Source organism: Bacillus rossius, chromosome 5 (genome assembly GCF_032445375.1).
Source record: "Bacillus rossius redtenbacheri isolate Brsri chromosome 5, Brsri_v3, whole genome shotgun sequence".
Taxonomy (NCBI): domain Eukaryota; kingdom Metazoa; phylum Arthropoda; class Insecta; order Phasmatodea; family Bacillidae; genus Bacillus; species Bacillus rossius.
Window position 1 is genome coordinate 2,379,185 of NC_086333.1, and position 23,118 is coordinate 2,402,302.

At 37.4% G+C, this 23,118-nt stretch overlaps 1 protein-coding gene across 5 annotated transcripts in view; it reads right to left on the reverse strand.

Moving 5' to 3' along the window:
- Positions 1-23,118, reverse strand: part of LOC134531551 (nuclear factor related to kappa-B-binding protein) — a 239,079-nt gene that overhangs the window by 100,391 nt on the left and 115,570 nt on the right. For all 5 annotated transcript variants that reach the window (XM_063367243.1, XM_063367245.1, XM_063367247.1 and 2 more), the window contains exons 10-11: positions 22,192-22,481; positions 5,297-5,471 (exon numbers count right to left, since the gene is read on the reverse strand). In XM_063367243.1, coding sequence (XP_063223313.1) covers positions 5,297-5,471; positions 22,192-22,481 — 465 coding nt within the window. The remainder of the gene's footprint in view (positions 1-5,296; positions 5,472-22,191; positions 22,482-23,118) is intronic.

Here is a 23,118-nt window from a genome sequence, read left to right on the forward strand (position 1 = left end):
GGATTTCTCACAAATCGACGCGAACCACTTCCAATACATACTGTATTATATTAAAAAAAATTCTATTAAACTATACACAAAATACTTCATCAATTACTACCAACGGTATACTCTGATCTTATACTTCGGAGCTCCGAAAAATTAATATAATACCCCAAAAAAAATATTAACTATAGATATATATATATATAACATATTAAAACAACCTCTGACGCGCCTGGCATAGTACAACTATAAATATTAAAGGATAAACTTTTGCATCTGATAAGCGTAATGTAACCACATATTAACACATATTAACATCCCGATAAATATCTTAAAAATTTATCTAGTTCCAAAATTTAGGCTTAAAACAAAAAGGCCTTTCACAGTTTAAGTCATTGTCTAACGCTGACGGTCTTTTCACTTCAACGTCTGTCGAGTATAGTTTTTTTGCACGCGGAAAGTAACCAACTGCTGAAACAATCAGATTGCGTAGTAAGTTAATTAAATTTGGAAAATCCACGCTTTATCATTTCTTGCTGCGACTAAAAAGGGTCAATGGGGCGGTGGCATGGCTGGCACTTACTTGCGTTCCACGTCGAGAAGTCCGGTCACCTGGTACACTCAGTTACTCACGAGCGTAAAATAATGGCGAACCATCACCATTAGACGTTGCCGTAGTTGCGATTTTCTGCTGCGACGAGTTCCCGTCATGCTGGTTCGGAGGTGTCGTCGACGCACGTATTTCCTCCTTAAAACATGCTCGCGATATTCACCAACCTCTTCATCGCTCACTCACGTCCTACGTATACGGCTTCCCCAACCGTTTAAAGGGCAAGCCGTTCATAATCGCTTCGTAGTGGAAGCATCACCACGCCCAACCCGCTTTATTTCGACACGTCCGCCACCGGCTAGGCCCACAGGCCGACTCCTCTGATCACTCGTCCCCTGACGTCAGACCCACTCCATATTGACCCGCTGACGTCAGACACACAGCTCTTCCGCCACGTGCGTTCGCCGCGGAGCGATACAATCGATGATACTCTCGAACCTTCCAGACCAATATAATAACTAAAGTCCATTAAAAATTAACAAATTAAGAAGACTAAATAAAAATTACAGTTTCATATATTTTTTACGTTAAACCAAATATAACAAACGTAAATCAAAATAACTTCTATTACCAGGCAGGCCAAAAAATAACTATAAAAAAATCTACCATTTCTGCCAACATAAACCTTATCCAGGCCAGAGCTGTAGCAGACATGCTACATTGCCAAATATCAAACGAAATTTAAAATTTTAATTTTTGGACCAAGCTTTTTTTCATATTGTATAGAATCAAAATACGCATCACGCAATGCTTATTTTGAATACTTAACAATATTTTAAGTGTCCGAAAAAATTAAAAAACATAACTTATTCGCTGCGAACTGTTTTGAAGTATTCCGATATGTTTCACATCAAAAAAAAAAAACCTACATGTGTATTTCATTCAGATTTTTTTTATTAGTAAATAAATGCCTTAGGACGCCACCGAACAAATGTTAAGACAAAAACTGTACAGGTTTCAATTAAATAATTTTTTTAATATATTGAAATGCATTTTCTCACAAACTGACACATCAAAAAGTTGACCAGCGGAAAATTTTTTTTCTATTAAAGATAGATGGGGGACGAAAGCAAGAAAAATGTTCACAATGAATTGAATTAGTTTTTAAAAGCAGCGCCATCTCAATTGCTTCTACAGTTTCCGTGGAAATAGCTGTTAAAGATGTGTCTTATCAGTACAAGAGTGCGCGCTGCCGTCGTAAGAGGAAACAGGGCCGTGTGTTTAGATAAGTGGGGTTCTGTCCTACAAGCAATTTCAAATACATGGCTTCCTTAGTCAACAAAAAATATTATAATCGATTCTTGAACATAATATTTAAAATGTATGAAATAAATACGAAGGAATTTAATAGCGATCATGGTACAAAATTTTGAATTATTTTTCTATCCTTCTCACCAAGCATCTTATTAAACATTGTTTTAGACAAAGTTTTGGAAAATAATTATGATATTATTACAAACAATTTAAACAGATTTGATAATGTGTCTACTAAGGCAGTTACGTTTTTTTGTCCGGTGAAAATTATTTTCGAACCCATGCAGTTATGGCTGGTCGTATCAAAAATGTATTTAGAAAACATTTTTCGGCATTAGGTAATCCGAGTTATCATACGTTAAAACGGATTCGATATTATTCATATTATGGGAGTTGTTGCGATTTTTCTGTTTTTCAAAAAATCTTCCCCATTTTGAACCAATTGTTCGGATTTTTCCCATAACTTACTCGACCGAAAATTTCCATTACCGTATTTTATTTATCATTTTGGACATGACTTGTCCAAAAATACGGCATTTATCGGGCCCATGAAAATGTGATATATATATAGACACACACACACACACACACACACACACACACACACACACACACACACAGAGAGAGAGAGAGAGAGAGAGAGAGAGAGAGAGAGAGAGAGTAGAACCTCGATGATACGTTCCCGTTTCATACATTTTCCCGTGTCATACGCCGATTAATTTTGGTCCCGCCGAAAGTACTATGTTTACAATGGTTTACTTTCCCGGAACATACACTTATAAAATCATTAATTTCCCGTTTCATACGTTTTTACGAAGCGTAAAAGCCCAAAATTCACAAATTTTTTTGTTATATTCCTCCTGATAAACTAAGTTTTAATGCTTTTATTTTGAAAAACGTTCATTGTTTACATTTGCAAACGTAAGAAAATAACTTTATCCCACCATAGATATTGATAGTATCAGGAAGACTGTCACTTCGCTAGTAGCATCTATGGCCAGCACCAAGCGAGACTAGTGGCGCAAACTAGCAATGATTATGAAAATGGTGCACGTGCTTTACCAAGGCATGGATTTCATATTTTGTGCATTCATTAATCTTTGAACTGAATATACCCGTTTGTTATTGTTTTCTTACGATCGGAGTGTTTTGTATTTTACGTTTCTCAAGTTAAAAATATTATTGAAAATTGTTCTGTTGCATAAAGTTGTTTGTAAAAAGAAACAAACAAGCATAAATTTCTGATTTTCTTTTTACAATAGCCTAATTTTTTTAATTTCTAATTTAGGCTTGGTGACTTTTCCTGCCCTCCAAGAAAGGACTTCATAACATTTTGTAAGGCCACTGTTTCTCATGTCAGCTTTACTTGATTATGGACTGTATTTTACATTTCTGGTAGTTTTATTATATGTATATATAATTATGAATTCATATCTTTCATATAATGCAATTATTTACACATTATGTATTTAAGTTTAACCTGACATTGTGCTTGTATGCTAGATTGAAAAAAAAAATTATTTTTGCCATCCCTTTTCATACACTTTCCCGCATCATACACCATTTTTGTGCCCTCCGTTGAAAAGTGTATGACAGGGGTTCTACTGTAATTATATAGGTATATATATGGGATTTTTAGAACAGAAAAGAAAACTATAAGAAAATTTCGTCTACAATAGGTAGTTTTTATTTGAAATTTACATAAAAGTGGCATTATTACAAATTTATATGTGTAATAGTATAAAATATTATAAATTACGATATGATTTCTTAAAATGCTTCTTGTTCTATCCAAATTACAAAGACACGCATCTCCTGAAATTCGTAATGTGTTAGAGATTTGGCAACAGCGCGCGCCATAAGCCGTGTACTGCAATCTAAGAGTGGGACGGGCTATAGCAGTGGTATATGTACTTACATATAACTTTGAAAAAATGATGAACAAATTAATGAATATTACAGTGGCGAATGTTATTTATGAACTTACGGTGAAGTTTTTGCAAAAAATAAACATTATTTGAAATCAAAGTTGGTTCATTTATTCTTCTTTTTACCAACATTTCATGATAAAGACGACACAATTCCATACAAAAATTTAACCTCACCTGACAGAGCGTTGCTTGGAAACCACTTACAAAATATTCAGAGTTACTTTACTGTCTTAAAATATAATATAAAATTATTGTGTAAATCTCGTAGTTGTCGTAAACTCACAGTACAGTTTGGAAACTACTAGGCCTGTGTGAAAATTCAAATTTTTGAAAAGGAATAATAAATTATTTGTATTCAATTCTAACATGAATACTAACACTTCAAAATAACAAACATCTGTTTCGTTACAAATATTAGACACCTTTTGAGTAAGTCTTATACCAATGTTTTCTGTTGAGGTAAAGTCATTTCTGCAATACAAATACCCTTATTCGATGTTTTAATGAAAACACCACAAAACACTGACACTCCATTAAGATGGACATTAAAAGAAACAACCGTCATAGTTTAAACGGCGTATAAATCGAGTCACAATCGATCAAACACCATGCAATACAGTAGCAGCATACTTCCTGTATATATCTATGAGGAAATAGATGATGAGACTCAAAAATATATTAAATAAAAGTAAATAATGGTTTAAGATTCCAGATGAAATCAGCAAAAAACTGTTTTTATAATATTGCTTAGCTAAAATACTATAAATTGGTGGCTGTTAACAATGAAAACTCATGAATAAATACAGTTTAAATATGTAAATATGAGCTCATTCAATCACTAATTTGGGAATACAGATTTTAAAAAATTGATGTTTTTCATAAAAACTGGTTTCAGCGGTTTCCAAAAATTTTCTGTCACCATACTCAAATTCGATATTCAAATTTGTGAATAATTTGATATTGGTATTTGATTGAAAATAAAAAACTGATATTCGCACAGGCCTAGAAACAACATTATGTATTCTGAAGCAAAAACAAAGCCACACCAAAGCATCACCGGCCAATGCTGACACCTATGGTCAAAATCTATTAAATAAAAAAAATATTTGTAAGAAGTTTAGAAATAGCATGGCCTGGACCTCAGACATGAAATTATCCACTTCAATACATTAAAATGGATAGTGGCAAATAAAAACAATTTTTTTTTCTCAATAGGATATCAACATTTTATACTTGCAAAAAATGTTCCTAAAAGTGCTAAACAAACATTCTTAGAGCACTGCAGCAGGTGCAAAATAAAAACATTTCTTTATAGATTCTGTAGAACTAAATCAGGTTATCATTTTTTACTGCACAGATGCTGAGTATGGTTTGAATTTCTGAATTTCCCTGTCCTCCAATATTTTTCCTTACAATCTTTATCCTTGATAGCGAATCTTTTGAATAACACGGATTTTACGGTATTAAGGATTAATGTATTCCTTACTTTCCCTAGTGAATACTTGAAGCAACTCACCGAGTGCCAGAATGGTGACAAAGTTGGGGCGCTCTGCGACCAGCAGGGAGTGGCCGCGAGGCTTGTTGGCTCCGACACTCTGGTTGTAGACGCCCTTCACCGGTCCCACCACCGACTCGTAGCCGTGCATCCTGAACGTGAAGGCTCTGTGTGGGTGCTCGTAGCGCTGTCGCTCCTGCCCAAACACCAACACTCAGCACATTCCGCACGCCGATACTCCACCAAGTACCACTCACAGGCGCCAGGTTGAAAACCACTGAGCCAAAAATATGTTTGATAAAATCAAAGCAATTTCAGGAAATCATCCCCTACATAAAATACAGCTCCAAATAGATATGGGTTACCTCAATTCTCTGGTTTCGAACCGAATCGATCCGTAGCAAAAAAATTTCGAACCGAGCCGAATCGAAGCTCATACAGAAATAATTGTTTTGAATTAAAATGAACCGATGACCAGCATTCCGGACCTTAACTGAATTGTGAGAAAGAAAGGTTCTTCAGCCATATGTGAAATTAAAACATTATATAGCTTTGCTTTATTAAAACATTGCAAATCATTTTATAAGTAAAGTTTATGCAATAAATAATGAAGGAAAGAAAACAGTTTAGAGAAAATCATTTTGCATGTAATTTCTTTATATATATATATATCTGTGTGTGTGTATAGACAGAGACACACACTCACACACACACACACACACACACACACTTTTAATTCATGAAGAAGTTCCATCTAAGTTTCAAAAAGAAAATATTCCTTTTTCAGTGTACACTAACCATCATTAAAAAAAATATAATATTATAAAGATGACGAACATTCTTCAGCATAAGGCCACATAACATTGTGGTATGCTGGTCAACTAGTCCGTGACATTGATTCGTTATTGCCGGCTACTCAGGGGTTCGTAGAGGGGGGTTCGGGCCGCGTGGGCGATGGAGCTAGTCTCCAAAATAAAAAAAAAAAAATAATAAAAAAAAAAATTCAGGTCCATTATGCACATTAGGACAAACACTTTACATGGGGCTGCCGTGGATCTGCCTGTGACAATCTCTAAAGGCCGTAGCCCGGTTCCGCGCACTTTTATTATACTGAAATACGGGACGTCCCGCCCGTGACGATAAATACCCAAGCAGCAAAAGACTTAAATATGCAATGACTCACGTTCCATAATATAACTGTCCAACTGTACAACACATAGACTGGGGAGACACGTAAGAAAACAATACTTGCGACGGCAAACGTCCAGTTTACAAAAATAATCCATGACTCGCAAAACTTGTGTTGACATGCATAAGAAAATGACTATACAGTAAAACCACGATTTTGCGAACACGGATTTAACGAAAACAGCGATTTAACGTAAAGGTTTTCAGGAACCATCAAAAAACACCAATTTATTAAAATAATAATATAGATTTCCAAAAAATGAAAGTAAATTGTAATGGAATATTATTAAAAAATACACTCTGTGGTGTCAGTAATAGAATGGAGGTACTATATATTAATATGTGCATTTACATCATCTGCCCAAATACAAAAAAATTAAAAAAAAAAATTGTTCAAATTGCTTAAAAACTCCGGGTGCTGTAAATGAATTGCGTAGGTGCATGCCATTGCGCGCGCCTGGATAGATAGACTGTCCGCGACACATGACGTCATGAAGGGTTTCTTTTCCGCATCCCCCTCCCCCTCCTCTATTCCTGGCTTGACTCACCACGTTATCTTCCACTCACGCCCGCATAGTAACAGTGCTAGGCAATAATCTCACGTTTCCAAATATTCCCTTTCCCATCCTCCAGGTTTTTTCAACTTGTGACCACGTCGCACCAATACGCCATTATCATTATTCTATAGAGGTGTAAAAGTAACGAAAAAAAAAGCGTACCCGTATGTATTCGTTACTATAACAATTAGTACTCGTTACTATCGTATCGTTACGTTACTCGTTACTTCTGATACCGCATAACAAGCTATGTTATGTTGCAGCAACGAATCGAGTCGTATTGTGTACGCAAACAGTATGACGTCGCGTAAATAATAATAAATAGAATATAAACAATTAACAATATTTCATAATTAACAGTTTTTGTTAAGCAAAAACAATTAAATCTCATTAGAGCGGCTTTTTTATATTATCTCTTTTAAGATAAGAACAAAAAACGTGAAAATACGCGATAATAAAAAACAAAAACATAATTTCATATTTCTAATTTGTAAACAGTACTTTCTTACGTTGTTTCTGTTCCAATCTCAAACATTTTCTACACACAATTCCTTTAATAAACAAACATCGTTATTTGTAACGTAAATACATCGAATACGCGCGCGCATGCGTAAAACATACAAAAATGCGAGTAACGAGATGCAGCCGTGTGTAACGTTTCGTTACTCGTTACTAGATGGCGCACCCGTTACTCAGTACCGAATACATACGGTTTGCTACAGCTCTATTATTCTCAGTAAGAGCTTTGTGCGCGGTGTTTATTTTTTGGAATACGTTTTTTATAAGTGCTGCGCAGCTCAGCAAACAAAGAGAGCCAGCCGGCGGCTACGCCGCGCCGTAACAGCAGCTGACCGAGTACAATGACCTTTCTCCGCGTACGGCCCGCTATTGACGATAAATTTCCATCAATTTGAGGCCATTTTTTATTTTTTACTGTGACGCAATGTGTATGTAGCTCGTATTTGTTATAAACGCTGCAGGTTGCGACGGTATTTTAATAAACTTTAACGTATTTCTTACACTTTTCATATTTTTAACATTTTTTTTTTAAATTTAATGCCTCATTTTTCAAGGTTTCCGAAAATCTGGATGTACGACCGAGGTGTACGTACAAACCGGGGGCCGTACGAGCGAGATCAAAAACGTTGAAGATGGAAAGTTGACAAAGTCTGAGATAGCATGGCAGCACAAGATATCAGCGTCGACCCTGTTTACGATATGGAAACGTAGGGACGCGATTATGAGTGCGGGGGTCATTGAAAATCGGTAAATCGGATTTAACGAAACATCGATTTAGAGTAAACATTTTCGGTAACCGTAGCACTTCGTCAAATCGGGGTTCTACTGTATCTAAGTCGCGACTGGAAAACTAGGCGACAGAAAAAACTGTGGTCATTCCTGCACGAAACAGCTCAAAGCTACTGATGCTACCATCCCGGAGTGACGTCGCTCACACGTCCGCTGCCTCCCGGATGGACGAGTTGAGGTTTTTTGGCTTCGAGTTGAGTCGAGCCGAGTTTAGCAATTCATATTTCGAGTCGAGTCCAGTTCGAGCCACAAAATTTTTGAAGAGGTCGAGTCAGTTCGAGTTTCATAATTTTATATATTTTTTGCATCAAATATGATAAATAAAATATTACTACACATCCATTGATATAAGAATTGTGTATCCAAGATGCATCTGCATTATTTAAATATTTTAAATGATTAATTAGCAAATCATTATGTTATTTAAATATAAAAAACTAAGCTTATGTGGTCCACCGTGTTCAGATTTTTTCTCCATGTAAAATACACTTAATATTTGTATCAGTATTTACTTTTGCCGAAATTCGTATGCCGTTTTTGGCTTCTCACTAGTCAGTGTTGCAAACGTCCAGCTACGTAACTTCTCAATGTAAATACACTTTCTGCGGCAAAATTATTCGCCCGGAACTGTTACAACTGCTAGAATATCAATATGTTTAATTAATAAATAAATATTTCATGCATTGATTTGGCGATCAGTAACTGATTGGCAAATAAAATGCATAACCATTGTTATTATTAAATTTTATTCAAACAAAAAGAAAGTAATTTTATCTTAAACGTTATTGACACGCAGCGCTGCATAGTGGAGCACAGCTAAATTTAGTTCGAAAATGCAAGGCTGGCTGGCCTTACATGCAGCCATTTTCACGCTTCAGGCTTGGATGTTATTTACTAAAAATTATAATATAATTATTTAGTGTTTTTATTTTTATGTAACGGAAATCTATTGTTTATACAAGTTATAATAAATGGGGCGCGATAAACGTGATGATTATTAATACATGTGGGTATTGGTACAAATTTTTCTTCAGTGAAAATCCATTGGCGTATCTTGTAAACAAATACGGTACCGTATTTGAAGTAAACACAGGATGTAAAGCAAAATGAAAACAGTGCACGCTGTTTTCCAAGTTTTTTTAAATATAAAATGGTCATGTGACATAATTTTGTCCTATAAACTGTCGCCCCTATCGACAAAATCACGTTACGACGTCACGTTCATAAATGAAGGTAGGCCTAGATTTGGTTGCACTTGTACCTATAATAGCGCCGAAGCACGGTAGCGGGCAAGGTTAGGTTTGCACGGGATATGTGATGTTTGAAGGTCATTATCAATTCTTGCTGTATTAATGACTTGGCGAAAACGTTAAGACAACCTATAATAAAGTGATATAATGTCACGATGCTGGTACTTAACTCGAAACGTGTTTTGAGTCTCGAACTTGATAATATATGTGACTCGGTTTTCGAGTGGAGTCAATCTGACCCAACTCGGCTCGGCTCGACTCGATAAACCAAGACTGGACCCATCTCTACGTGCCGGGACCACGACCGACTGTCCCACCAGGGCGGAGCAACGCCGCTCCCGTGACCGCTGTCTCTCCAGTCCAGATGACGACTACTCTCCTCCCCTGCCTGGCGCGCCCGAGCGCCCGCGGAACACGCTGATCGGTCACAGGCGGAAGCCACGACCTTGGTGCCCGGTGAACAAATACAGCTCAGAGAATACATAAAACTTCAAATTAAAATTATTTACAATTAATTTAAAACAAAATATTTACAATTAATTTAAAACAAAATATAAATACAATAAAAATAAATGTCAAATCCTTGAAAGAAAATAGCACATCGCACAGCCCCACACTTCCGTTGCACTAATAACGCAAGATATGGCGCTGACGAGGCATGACGGCCTGAAGGAGCCGGGGAGACACTTGGGTCGACGTCAACATATTTTTGTGGTGGACATAACCTAACATTTTTAGTAAGTAAAACTCTTTAATAGGACATTAAAAAAAAAGTCGAATGTGAATTAAGTTACCTATCTACATTACAAAACTTGCTGAATGAAGTTGCTGTTTTCTTGAAAGAATGCTACTCGTCAAAAGAAACGTTAGACATTTTTTGGGGTGGTTCTGGGTCATCATTATCTTTTCTCCATTTGAAAAACTTAAAAGACGTAAGCCTGCTCATCACAAATCACCTCAAGAACAATAAAATTGTAAACGTAACGTAAGAAGTGTAGTTATAGAAATTTGCGTCGGAAAAAAGAAAACACAAGAAATAATAATGGCTGCCGCGACTACGCTAGTCAACTTAGTACCGTACTGTAAAATCTACTGGTCCAGTAATTTTAATACACAAGATTAAATTAATATTTTCAGTACCTGACTGTTATAACTAGAGATGTGCGAGAAGTCCTTTTCAAAAACCGAGACGAAATCGAGACAGAAATACTAAAATTCTCAAGAATCGAGACAAAATCGAGAATTCAGTTTTTTTCTTATTTCAAAATTGCAATTTTGTTACAGTGAAGTTTTCCTCGAGATTTTAGATGCAATAAATAGGGGCCCACCCTACTCTTTCCTATTGAATTCTTTGTAATTCTTGATGTGCAAATATCAACAGTTTTACATGTATAAGCTATTTAATGAAAGAAATGAAAGGACTACATATATGCTATAGAATATACATTTACAAAAATGAATACCCAAAAATAAATAAGCCTGCACTGTATTCACATGCACATTTCAATAGGCCTATTATTGAAAACAGTCAACTTTCTTGGTAGATCACATTTAAAAGCTGCTGTTTAATAAATATAGTTAAAAAAACTAAAGAAACATGCTTTTAAAGATTATCAAACTAAAAAGTTAAAAATAATTTTAAAATTTAATTTATGACAATAGTATATAAGCAATACTAGTATAAATGAGAAAAAAAGCTTGAGGCGTTTGTGCCATATTTTTTGTATATTAAGCGCCCCATGCTTTTTTCTCATTTATACTAGTATTGCTTATATACTATTGTCATAAATTAAATTTTAAAATTATTTTTAACTTTTTAGTTTGATAATCTTTAAAAGCATGTTTCTTTAGTTTTTTAAACTATATTTATTTTTAACTTTTTAGTTTGATATTCTTTAAAAGCATGTTTTTTTAGTTTTTTAAACTATATTTATGTATAATTATCATAGGGAAATGAGTTACTGACACTACCTATTACCCTCTGAGATAACTATTTGGAGTTGCAACATCACAAAGAAATGGTAAAGTCTCTCCGAATCATTTACAGTTAGATGTATGGATATAATCTTAGAATTTACAGAAAAAAAAAAAAACATTTTTTTTCCGGCGTGGCCGGGAGTAGAACCCATCGCTGATTCCGAAAGCTGACGTCACAGAAGTCGCGCGCCTTAGACCGCTCGGCTAACGAACGTAATGAAATTGGTGGGACATTTTACAGTGATGAGACACTCACTCTTAGTCGAAAGAGTTACAGACGGACAAACAAACATACAGGTGAAGCTAATATAAAGCATGTAAAAAGACAAGCTGCTCTATATTTTCGGCCAACGGATTCTCTCTTCTGGATGTAACAGTGTTACAGCACTGCTGAAAAGCCTTTCGCTTTCCACCTGCGTGGCTGGTATGGCCAAATATTTTCTTGCGACTCTGGCAAGCGCAGGGAAACGTGACTGGTTCTGCTGCCACCACATAAGAGGGGATTGATCGAGGGATAACATTTTCACCAAGATAAATGGTAAGTTCATTTTCAACTCTTGGTGACTTTACTGAGGAACAGCTTGATTTCATCAGATGTTCAAAAGTATTCCACAATGAACAGGTGGCTTCAACTGTATCTGATGGATTTTCTTCTGGAACAGGTGCTGTTTTATTATCAACAACCACTTTGAGATCTGAAGTAATACGCTGCACACAAATAAGATTTTCGTGGTCTTGCAGCAAAATGTTTTTGAAGCGTGGGTCAAGTACCATTGCAATCATGTCTTCTTTTACTGTTGTGTACAACGGAAACCTAGATTTAATACTTTTCTGAAGAGAGATAGCAAATGCAATTCCAGGGTTACTTTGATCTTCAACATACAGTAGAATCCCGCTGATGCGACCCCCCTCTGATGCGTCCATTCCGTTTATACGACCGTTTTTGAGAAACCGTGAAAAATATGAGCAGATAAAGTCGAAAATTTGAGTAAAATCAACTGAAAAACAAGTCTGTTACACTTTGTTGGGCGCTGTGTGTTCACGTTTATCTTGGCGAGCGCTGTACTGTAAGCAGGCAAGCATACAAAAGACGGCTAAAAATAGATACCACCCCTCTAGACTGTCCAGGCTACCCAATACTGGTAAACTGCGCGCATCACCTAATAGCATCTACGCGCGCGTCTATTGCTGTCCCGGTCCTGGTACCGTTTGACGATTGTGACTCGTTTTTCAATTTACACGGACTCGTGGATTCGTGAAAATGAGTATAAAGCGAGCCAGTTTGTTGCTAATGAAAAATTATGAGATTATCCAGCAAGTGGATAAGAAAACAATTTCCAAGACGAAGATAGCACTGAAATATGGCATTCCGAAGTCTACTCTCTTCACGATTCTTAAAAAGAGAGAAGAAATTATAAATGCAGTACAGAAGGAAGGCAGCAATTTGCAATTTAAAAATTTGAGGGGCGCGACTTATAAGTTGCTTCAAGTGTGCGTGAGAGATAAGATAAAGAAGGTGAAGAGGGCGAGACCTGCCAGCCAATATATTTGTGGGAGGGGGAGACAGAGATAAAAGAGAGCGAGCCCTGCAGTAAGCGGAAGTGCAAGTTCAAGGTCGACATTTACCGTCACTCTCTCGCTAGCTAACGATGCTGCTGGTCGCCAGCCTCGCACACGCACGCACGCACACACGCACATACGCGTGCGCGCGCCGCCGCCGCCAGACAGTGGCGACTGGCGAGTAGATGTGTGCGCAACCAGCAGTTCCGCTCTCCTTCCCCTCATTTACCCGTTCACACGTTTTTTTTTCTTTTTTTTTTTTTTTACACTGTGAAGGGACGTGGAAAAGATAATTGCTTGAGCTGTCAAAATAAACATCGCTGACGGCAAGGATGGGAGCGCATCCTGTCGGTCTGTCGCTGTGATTATCTACTCCAAAAACATGTCACAGCATTTCAGGATAGCATTGTTCTCATATCTTTCGTTTATAGCCGAATGTTTTCTACCTGATCCACACAAGTTCCTTCGCCACGTTTTGAACGAAAATAACAACCAGCCGGCTAGCATAGCCGAACTCGCGTGATGCAAATTCACTTTATAATTGGGGGGTGGGAGGGGGGGGGGGGGCCAAATTGGCCCGAATTCTCTATTGCATCATTCCGTTTATAAGTCCGTTTTTCCGGAAACCGTGAGGGGTCGCATCAGCGGGATTCTACTGTAGTTAGAAAGTGTTGCCTCAATGCCATACAGCAAAGGTATTTTGGAAGAGATAGTGGGAAATTTAGAGTAACACAGCTCTCTTGTGGCTTGTTCTATTGGCTGTAACACACTTACTACATTAGCAGCAAGCTTCCACTCACTCAATGTGAAATTTTCTACTGCTATTAATCTCCTAGATCTGCAGATAAGGGTACCTGCTGCTCAACAAGGCGGGAGAGCATTGTAAACTCACTGTTCCATCTTGTCGGCACCATTGGTAACAGCTCGTGTACAGGTTTGTTCAACTTTAGCTGCAGAGCATGGAGCCTTTCTCGAGCAATATTGCTGTGGCGATAATGTCCCACGATTGCCCGGCCTTTTGCTAGAAGGTCTGCAACATAGTGTTCACTTTTAGCATCTTGAACTGCCAACTGTAGTGTGTGGGCAAAACACAGTGTGTGAATCCATGATGTTTTGTTTATGGCAGCTGTGAAATTCTTATCATTATCTGTAACTACGTACAATGGAATTGAATTGGTGGGAAAATTCCATTCGTCTATAGCTGCTGTCAACTTTTCTTGTATTGCCAGAGCAGTGTGAGAACCTGAAAAGTGGTAATTTCCAAGGAAATGATATTTCAACTCAAAGTCTTTTGTCAAATAGTGACTTGTGAAAGAAATAAAACTGTCCTGCCTTGCGGATGACCACATGTCAGTAGTAAATGAAACAGACTGAAGTCCATCATCAACATCTCTCTTTATTTCTTATGCAAGTTTGGCTTTTTCTTCACGGTAAATTTTTGGTACAACAGACCTGGAAAATGTAGTGCGAGATGGTACTTCATAACCTGGTTCTAATTCATTGAGCAGTCCTTTAAATTCGTGATCCTCTACAATGCTGTATGGCTGAAAATCACATACCATCATTACACCAATTTTCCTGTCAATTATGTTTTTTCTAGTTTCACTAACTTTTTGTTTCATTGTGAGAGAGTCTTGGATTGATAACTGTCTATAAGGATTTTCTCTTTGTTTTGTAGCTTTTTCCTTTGTTAATTCCAAATAATCCTTTTTCGGTGGCTGGATGAAGTTTCAAGTGTCGCAAGAGACCACTAGTTGAACAATTCGGCGACTGAATACGTTTTTTGCACACTTTGCACTCACCCTCACTCTTTCGCTTTTCATAAAATTTCCAAATGTGCGACAATTTACGGTCTTGAACATTCCCAGTACTATCAGCCATTCTTATATGACATGTATTAGCGCTGAAAATAACTAAACTAAAAAAAGAAAAAAAAGAAAAAAAAAGTATATTCCTTTATTTCCCGGAAATTTAAACTAAACTCAACCCCAAAAAGAAAATAAAGTACGTATTGAGCTCTTTCCATAGATTACGGGCTACATTATACATATGCATTGCACCAAATTAAAAAAATTAAAAAAAAAAAAAAAAAAAAGGCCGCAAATAGATGTAAATTTACCGTCAATAGTGCGCCATTGTACTCGATCAGCTGTTGTTACGGCGCTGCGTAGCCGCCGGCTGGCTCTCTATGTTCTCTGAGCTGCGCATGCGCAGTATAACTCACTCAACGATCCGCCCAGACTCGTGACCTTCCATCAGCAGCCAGCCAATAGATGCGGCCTTAGCGGAAAAAAAAATAAGCTCCAAATCCCGTGTACCAGTTTTGTCCAGTTCTAATACCAGTTTATTGGTATACGCACCAGTTTTCTCGCTGCCGTGACATGTTCAAGTTTACGTTCATCTTGATGCCTTGATACCAATAATTAATTATTTACAATCCACAGATATAAATGGTTTAAAAAATATGCGTAAACTGTACAATACTTCTGAAATTATAAAAAAAAGTATAAAACAGTACCAAGACTCCGCTCATTTTATCTTGAGAAGTTTATGTCTCGTACCAGTATTTCGGCTAAGTTGTGACATAAATACAGTATCAGAACTTACAAGCAGCCACATAATATTCCCGACATTCCCGTTATGTTTATACATTCGTGAGTTTACGTTTTTCCCTAGTACATTTTAGATTGTCTCCTGCAATAATTACTCGGACTTATATTATTACATATTTAGAAATAAAAGCAACTCTTCATGTTATAAATTATGTATATTTTGCGATATAGAATTCTCATTGCCGACTATAAACGTTACGTTTTTCACTATGTTTTTAGGCCTACTAGCTAATCTTATCCACACTTAAAGTACCCACGGTATTTTTTTTATTTGAGCAAATATATTGTGTGTTAATTATTATTTTTTTGATATAAAATATAAAAAAAATGTAAACACTGGGCTTACGACACTGCCTTCAGTGTCAATTTTTTTATTTTTTTTTTATTTTTACTTTTGATTAGCTCAAGTGTTGTTTCTGCACCAATAGGATATAATTACAATGGAAAATACATCAGCATAATCTATAGTCATGGCAGGTCATTTCCTGTGGCAGCAGGACACGGCAACTGCAATTATTTTCCGTGGCAGCGGCGGGAAAAATGAGGGGGGGGGGGGGGGGAAGATAGCCACAAATGGACGTAATTTGGCCACGCTGGTTCGTACGTACAACTCGGTCGTAAGGACAAATTTTGCAGAACCGTGAGTGTACGTAGAATTGAGGTTTCACTGTATGTAATTAAAATATAGTCCAGAAACTCGACAGCGCTCGCAGCGCAAATAGAGCCAGCACAACTTCATCGTCTTGTAATGTGTTTGTTGTGGTTTTCGATATGAACGCAGTCTTTGACGCGTTTCACATGTTTATTCTCGGACAATTATTTTACAGTTTCATCATCTATGGCAATTGCACCAAGTTGTTTACGGTTGTTACATGAAGTAAATACGTAGCGGGATGGATTAGATTTTAGAGAAGTTATTCGTGTGAAAGTATTGTATTGGACTAAATGGGAAAAAAACGGGACCTGAAGAACATAGTGCAAATAACGGGAAAATGTAAATAACGGTAATGTAAATAAGGGGTTTCGCTGTATGTTGTTTCCAAAAAGGGCATTTTTGTATGAGCAACAGAGTTCAGCAATACAAATTTTCGAAATTCTCGGAAATTCTAAAATGTTCTCGAGACGAAATCGAGAAGATTTTGATCTCGATAATTTCTCGATATTACCGAGACTCGCACATCTCCACTTATAGCCAAAAAAGCCAAAGAAAATAAATACATCCCAGTAATATAAAATACGTAATTTATGTAATCATTTCCTACCGCATTTGTCTTGTGTCAACTTATTCACATAAGCTTTCCCCAAATACGAGAGTTCTCGTACATGCGCTTTAGTTTAACATAAGGGGTACAATATCTTTGGTGATTTTACAACACTTCTCGTACATGAACTATGTTAGAGGTATAATATACAAGACCTTTGGCATTTGTACGATAGTTTATATTTTGTAGTACGAGAAATGCATACAAAATTCTCTACAGTAAACAAAAAACAAAGCGCGCCTATATGAAAAAGTGCTATGCAAGTTATGCGACGATTAATAAGAATTTTTTTATTTTATTTTGTCTGCGCTTGAAACTGTTGCTGCGACGATTATGCGATAAAAGTCGGAATATTACAAGTAATGGAACTTTGTTGTGCGGTTTTGTGGATGTTCTCAAATGGGGGTTATAAAATTAGAAAAACATAATTTTTTTTTAAATGAACGTTCATTTTTTCAAACATATTTTAAGAGTTTTCGAACCGAAACGAACCCTTACGTTTGGTTTGGTTCGGTTCGAAATTTTCGAACTTCGCCCAGAACTATTTTATACCTCTAAAAAACGAAGCATTTTTGGATGCAATGCTAAAAACACACGCTACAGCAAAGGTAAAACGGAAAAATCTGAAAAATATTTTTGTATGATTGTCATAAATTTTCAATTTTGCTTAGTACATAAATTACGCTTTGGCAAGTAAACAATACTGCCACCATCTTACAACTGATTGGCCATAGAAGTAAGAGTTACGGACGTATTAAAACGCACTTTGACTACCAACATAAGCTATCGTACTTCAATTAATCGATCTTCCGAAACTGCCTAGAAAATTTCATCACGTGAACAATTTACATAATTGTTCTGTGAAAATGTGTGATTGTTTATCCGTGTTGTAATGAATGCCGATAACCGATACAGATTCTGTGGAAGTGTTTCTCAATTAAACTCTGTAGGTTTAGAAAGTTGTTTTAGTTCCATGATGTAGGGGAAAATAAATTATTTAACCAGTTATGTATCATGTTTAGATGTTAAGTTTTTCTGGGTTAAATTTGTTCACTTGTTAATAGGTTATGGTTGGACAAATCTTGTGCGGTAATAAATGAGACTTAACTTAACTTTCAGTAACTTATTGTTAGTGTTCGTAAAATGGATAAAAAAAACAGAAAGCAATTTCTCTTACAACTAAACTGGAAAATCTACACACAGTAGATAAGGGAGGTAAAAAAGCAGAAATAGCTAAAAGATTTGGCATTCCAAATACAATAATATACAATATACTTATGTACTGTAATCAAATCGGATTGGTTTGCTTAATCTTCATTTGCTCTGCTCGAGGACACTGTAGCATGTACAGTCAAACCTCTCTGAAACGACCCCTCACGGTTCCCAGGAATAGGGTCGTAATAGATGTTTTCCAAAAATTTCAGTTGATTTCAAACCCCCCCCACCCCCCCGGGTCGTACAATGGCAGGATGCTGTCACTCACAATGCTAGACTGCTTTGCTTTAAACCCACTTCAACCTTCATGACAAATCCGTCGCCCTACAGGCCACATCTAAAGAAAATACATATGTCAATAGACAGTTTATTTTTACTGGTTAGTTTACATGTACGTTTTCTGCTTGCCGTAGTTAAATACACTAGAACCCCGATGTCACGAACCCCGGATTTAACGAAGAAGTGATTTTACGAATAAATTCTCGGGAACCGTCAAAAAATTTGACATTTTGACCAAAATGTGAAAATCAGAAAAAAAAAAAAAAAAAAAAAACCAAATATCATTAAAATCTTTTGATTTTAACACACAGCGTATTTTTGTGTCGGCTTTAACACTTCCAATAATGTTCATGTAAGAATAACAGAAAAAAAATGGGACATTTCCTTTAAACATATGGCAGCTGTAGGTTCTGCAACGCGAGTGGGCGCACACGAAGCTCGCCCGGCTGGCTGGCGGCAGCGGCTTCATGACGCATAAGCTCACCCCTCCCTCCCCTCGGATAGCTCATCCCTCCCAGACACACAAACCATCTAGTGTCCTCCCTTATAACACCCCAACTTCGCTTCCTTTGAAAAACCTTCAGTGAGAAAATGCTCATTTCACCCTCCCTTCTCCCGTAAAATTGGGCTATTATGAGGGAGGGGTAAGACCGTTGTAAAAATTTTCGGACCCCTCCCTTCCCACTAAAACACGCCCAAAAAAAGTATGTCAAAATATGTCACTTTTCTCACCAAGATCGAGTTTAGTCATCTCTGGCAAGGAATTTACAAGCTTTCAAACTTAAATATAAATGTATTTTAATAGCAAGGGTCCTATGAAAAGGAATATACAGTAGAATCCCGCTGATGCGACCTGATCCTCACGGTTTCCGGAAAAACGGACTTATAAATGGAATGGTCGCAATAGAGAATTCCGGCCAATTCCCCCCCCCCCCCCCACCCCAACAAGCATCCCCAAATATATCCAAATACATAAAATACTCGCACTAAAGGAATTCGCGTCACAAGAGTTCGGCTATGCTAGTGGGCTGGTGGTTATTTTCGTTCAAAACGTGGCGAAGGAACTTGTGTGGATCAGGTAGAAAACATTCGGCTATAAATGAAAGATATAAGAACAATGCTATCCTGAAATGCTGTGACATGTTTTTGGAGTAGATAATCACAGCGACAGACCGACAGGATGCGCTCCCGCCCTTGCAGTCAGCGATGTTTATTTTGCCAGCTCAAGCAATTATCATTTAACGTCCCTTCGCAGCATAAAAAAAATTAAAAAAAAAAAAAAAAAACCCCCCCGTTGGAATGCAGATGGAAAAGTAACTATGCAGTAAAATAAATATATTTACGGCCTTGCTAATTTTTTCTATTCAATAAAATTTGAGGTATTAGTGATTTTTCAGCAGAAACTGTTGTGTGACTAATAAAGAAATTGTATCATAATAACTTAAATTTATAAAGTATTTATTAACGGCGAAGGACAGTCGTATAAGCCCATAAAAATATTTATTTTACTGAGAATGGACTATACAACCTGGCTTTTGTCACACGCGGTGTGGGAGGGGAGGAGGATGCTGGCCAGACGAGTTTCTTATGCTCTCGCAGAAGCTACCACAGCGGCTATTCGTGCGGCGGGTAAGATAACATGACAGCTGAGACGGCTTTTCGTGCGATAGTGGACGCGCTGAGCTTGGGTAGACACTGCCGCGTTGACAGTCCAGCTCTCGCCAAGATAAACGTGAATCCATAGCGCCCAACAAAGTGTAACAGACTTGTTTTTCAGCCGATTTTACTCAAATTTTCGACTTTCCCTGCTCAAATTTTTCACGGTATTTCAAAAAACGGTCGTATAAACGGAATGGACGCATCAGAGGGGGGTCGCATCGGCGGGATTCTACTGTACCAAATAAAATCAAGCTGCTGTCACCAAACAAAGCATAAAACGGCCCAATGCGTGGTCGCTGCGTTATTGCTTGCGCCAGAGGCCAGACGTTGAATGTTAGAAGAAAGATAAATGCGGGGGAGACAGACGGCAGCCAGTGTGTTTCCTGCGTTGGGAATAAGTGGCGTAGCCTTTTTTTGTTGTTGGGAGAAGCGACCTTTTTCTATCAACCCACGGGAAAAGATAATTGCTTGAGCTGTCAAAATAAACATCACTGCGGCAGTTAAAACAAGTCGGCACTCGGCAAGAGAAACGCAGTAACACGCTACTCACCACAAAAAACTTATTTTCTGTCCGATTTTCTTCGGATTTTCAGCAATTTTTTCACGGTTCCTCGAAATCGGGTTGTAATAGAGAGGTGGTCGCAATAAATGGGCTCGCAACAAAAAGGTTTTACTGTATTAAAAAGTAGGTAAATAATTTGTGTATAATTTATCTATATACTGAGTACCTACTATTACTTCTGTGTTTTTTGAAATGATGGCTACAGAAAAAACCCTTTGTATCCCAAGTCATTTGTTCGTTGGTTTTGAATTCATCTCATTATAAAGAAACCTCGCTATAACAAACACAAATAATATTGGTCCCTTCAAGTTTGTTATACCGAGGTTTTACTAACAGGGAAAATAGCGGTGCAAGTAAATAAATAAGTTAATTACCAAAATTCGCAAATCCCGGTTACGTAAAAATGAGGTTCTTCTGTGGCTTAAAAATTATTTATACGTCCAATTTTAATATTTTCTTACATTGCGTAGGAAATGCATTTTGCAAACTTATAAAAGCAATAAAAGAATCCGTCACGGTCAATTCCAAAATCATTGTACCCTGTTTTATCACATAATTGTCGCACGTTCATAATCATCACACCTATATTTTAGGGTGACAAAATTTGGATAAAAAAAAACTTCTCACGTAAACGTTGCATGTTTTTTGTCTCGCTATTAGATTCCAAGCGCTTTGTGTAGGTATCTTTTCCGTATAAAACAATGTGTTTTAAAGTAGAAATTGAAATATTTATTCAAACATTACCACTTACTTATTTAATTAACTGAAATACAAAGTTGTCTGATGTGCAAACATTCCTTTAAAGACTTTTTAAACGTTATAACCTTTATCTGTCAGACTGCGTCGCCGCCATGTACTGCTTATAAAAATGTAGCCAGCGCTAGTTGGCATCATTCATGTTTTGTTATGTTGCTTCCCGTATAGAGCGGGCACACATACTCCAATATTGATACTGATATCTCGCCGATTGCATGCAACGTGCATTCTCTGTTGAGTGCTGAGTTACATTTGTTGGCCTGCACTCTTTCGTGGTGTGTATTACGATGATAGTTATGCGTTAGTTCAGGTTCACATTCACATTTTGTTTTTGTATTTCTATTTAAAGTTGAAGAAAGGTTTTTGCATGGCTTATGAATTTAAATTGTTCGGTGTGCTTTGATATACTCCACTTTTTAAATAAATGTACTTTCCATTAATAGGTATTGTTTTAATGTACAACTTTACCTAACCAAATCCCCCCCACCCCCGCAAAAACATTGCACAACTAATTTTAAAACTTGATTTTAGTATAAAATGTGCGACGATTATAAGATAAAACACGGAATTCTGAATCTTACGACTATAGTGGAATCAATGGAACCGACCGATTCCCGAATCGGAATCGACCAATCACAAAAACATTTCTTAGGTCGCTTTCTTGAATTAAAAAGTTGACAACAATAAGCTGAAAATTTTTGCTAAAAATATTTTCTTCCTAGAGATGGTACCTGGTCGCGGAAGACCTCCTTCTCGCCGGGCGAGGCGGGCCGCACCACCCAGGACGTGGGGTAGCGCGGGGGAGGGGGGGAGCAGGCTCGGTCGTCCAGCCCCTCCAAGGACTCCTCCAGTCCGTCCTCCTCCTTGATGGGGCGTGCCACCATCTCCTCACGGTGCTCCAGCCAGTGTCGACACAGGGGCACCAGGTGGGCATCAGAGTCGCGGCCCGCCCCGATCCACTGGTACACCACCAGGTGAGGCTTGTACTCCAGGTATGGCACAAAGTCGTCCGGCTGGGCATCTGTGGATCAACCAAACAACACTGCAGTTTTATCTTCCTGACCACTGTTGGCTGTAAGATCATGTCAATTGTATTCATCAACTTGTTACATAAAAGCGAAAGTGTGAATTCTAAAGGCTGTAAAATCACAGAAAGAGGTGGAGAAAGGGGGGGGAGGGAGAAGGAGGGAGGGAGAATGGGGGGGAGGGAGGGAGAAGGGGGGAGGGAGAATGGGGGGGAGGGAGGGAGGGAGGGAGAGAGAATCATTTCTGGTACACTATCTGATTAATTAGTGGGCCTATGCGAAAAACACGATTTAATAAGAATTGAATTTGAATACAAATATAAGGGCTAGGACGACAATCAAAAACATGAGCCGAGCTGAGCAAATAGCTACAGCTGGACTCCACAGTCTATTTCAATACTCTTAACAGGACGAAACTCGAAAATCCTTTGTTATAACTTTATATATATTTGATATGTGAAACACGCATAAAATCACATACCATTATTTTGCAAATACTTCACAGCGTAATATCATATTTATATTTGTGTAGTTTTCTTAAAGTAAGGCCAATTTACATAATTACAGTATCCAAAAAATGTATAACTATATTTATCTGTTATTTGTAGAACAAAACACTGCAAATGATGCAAT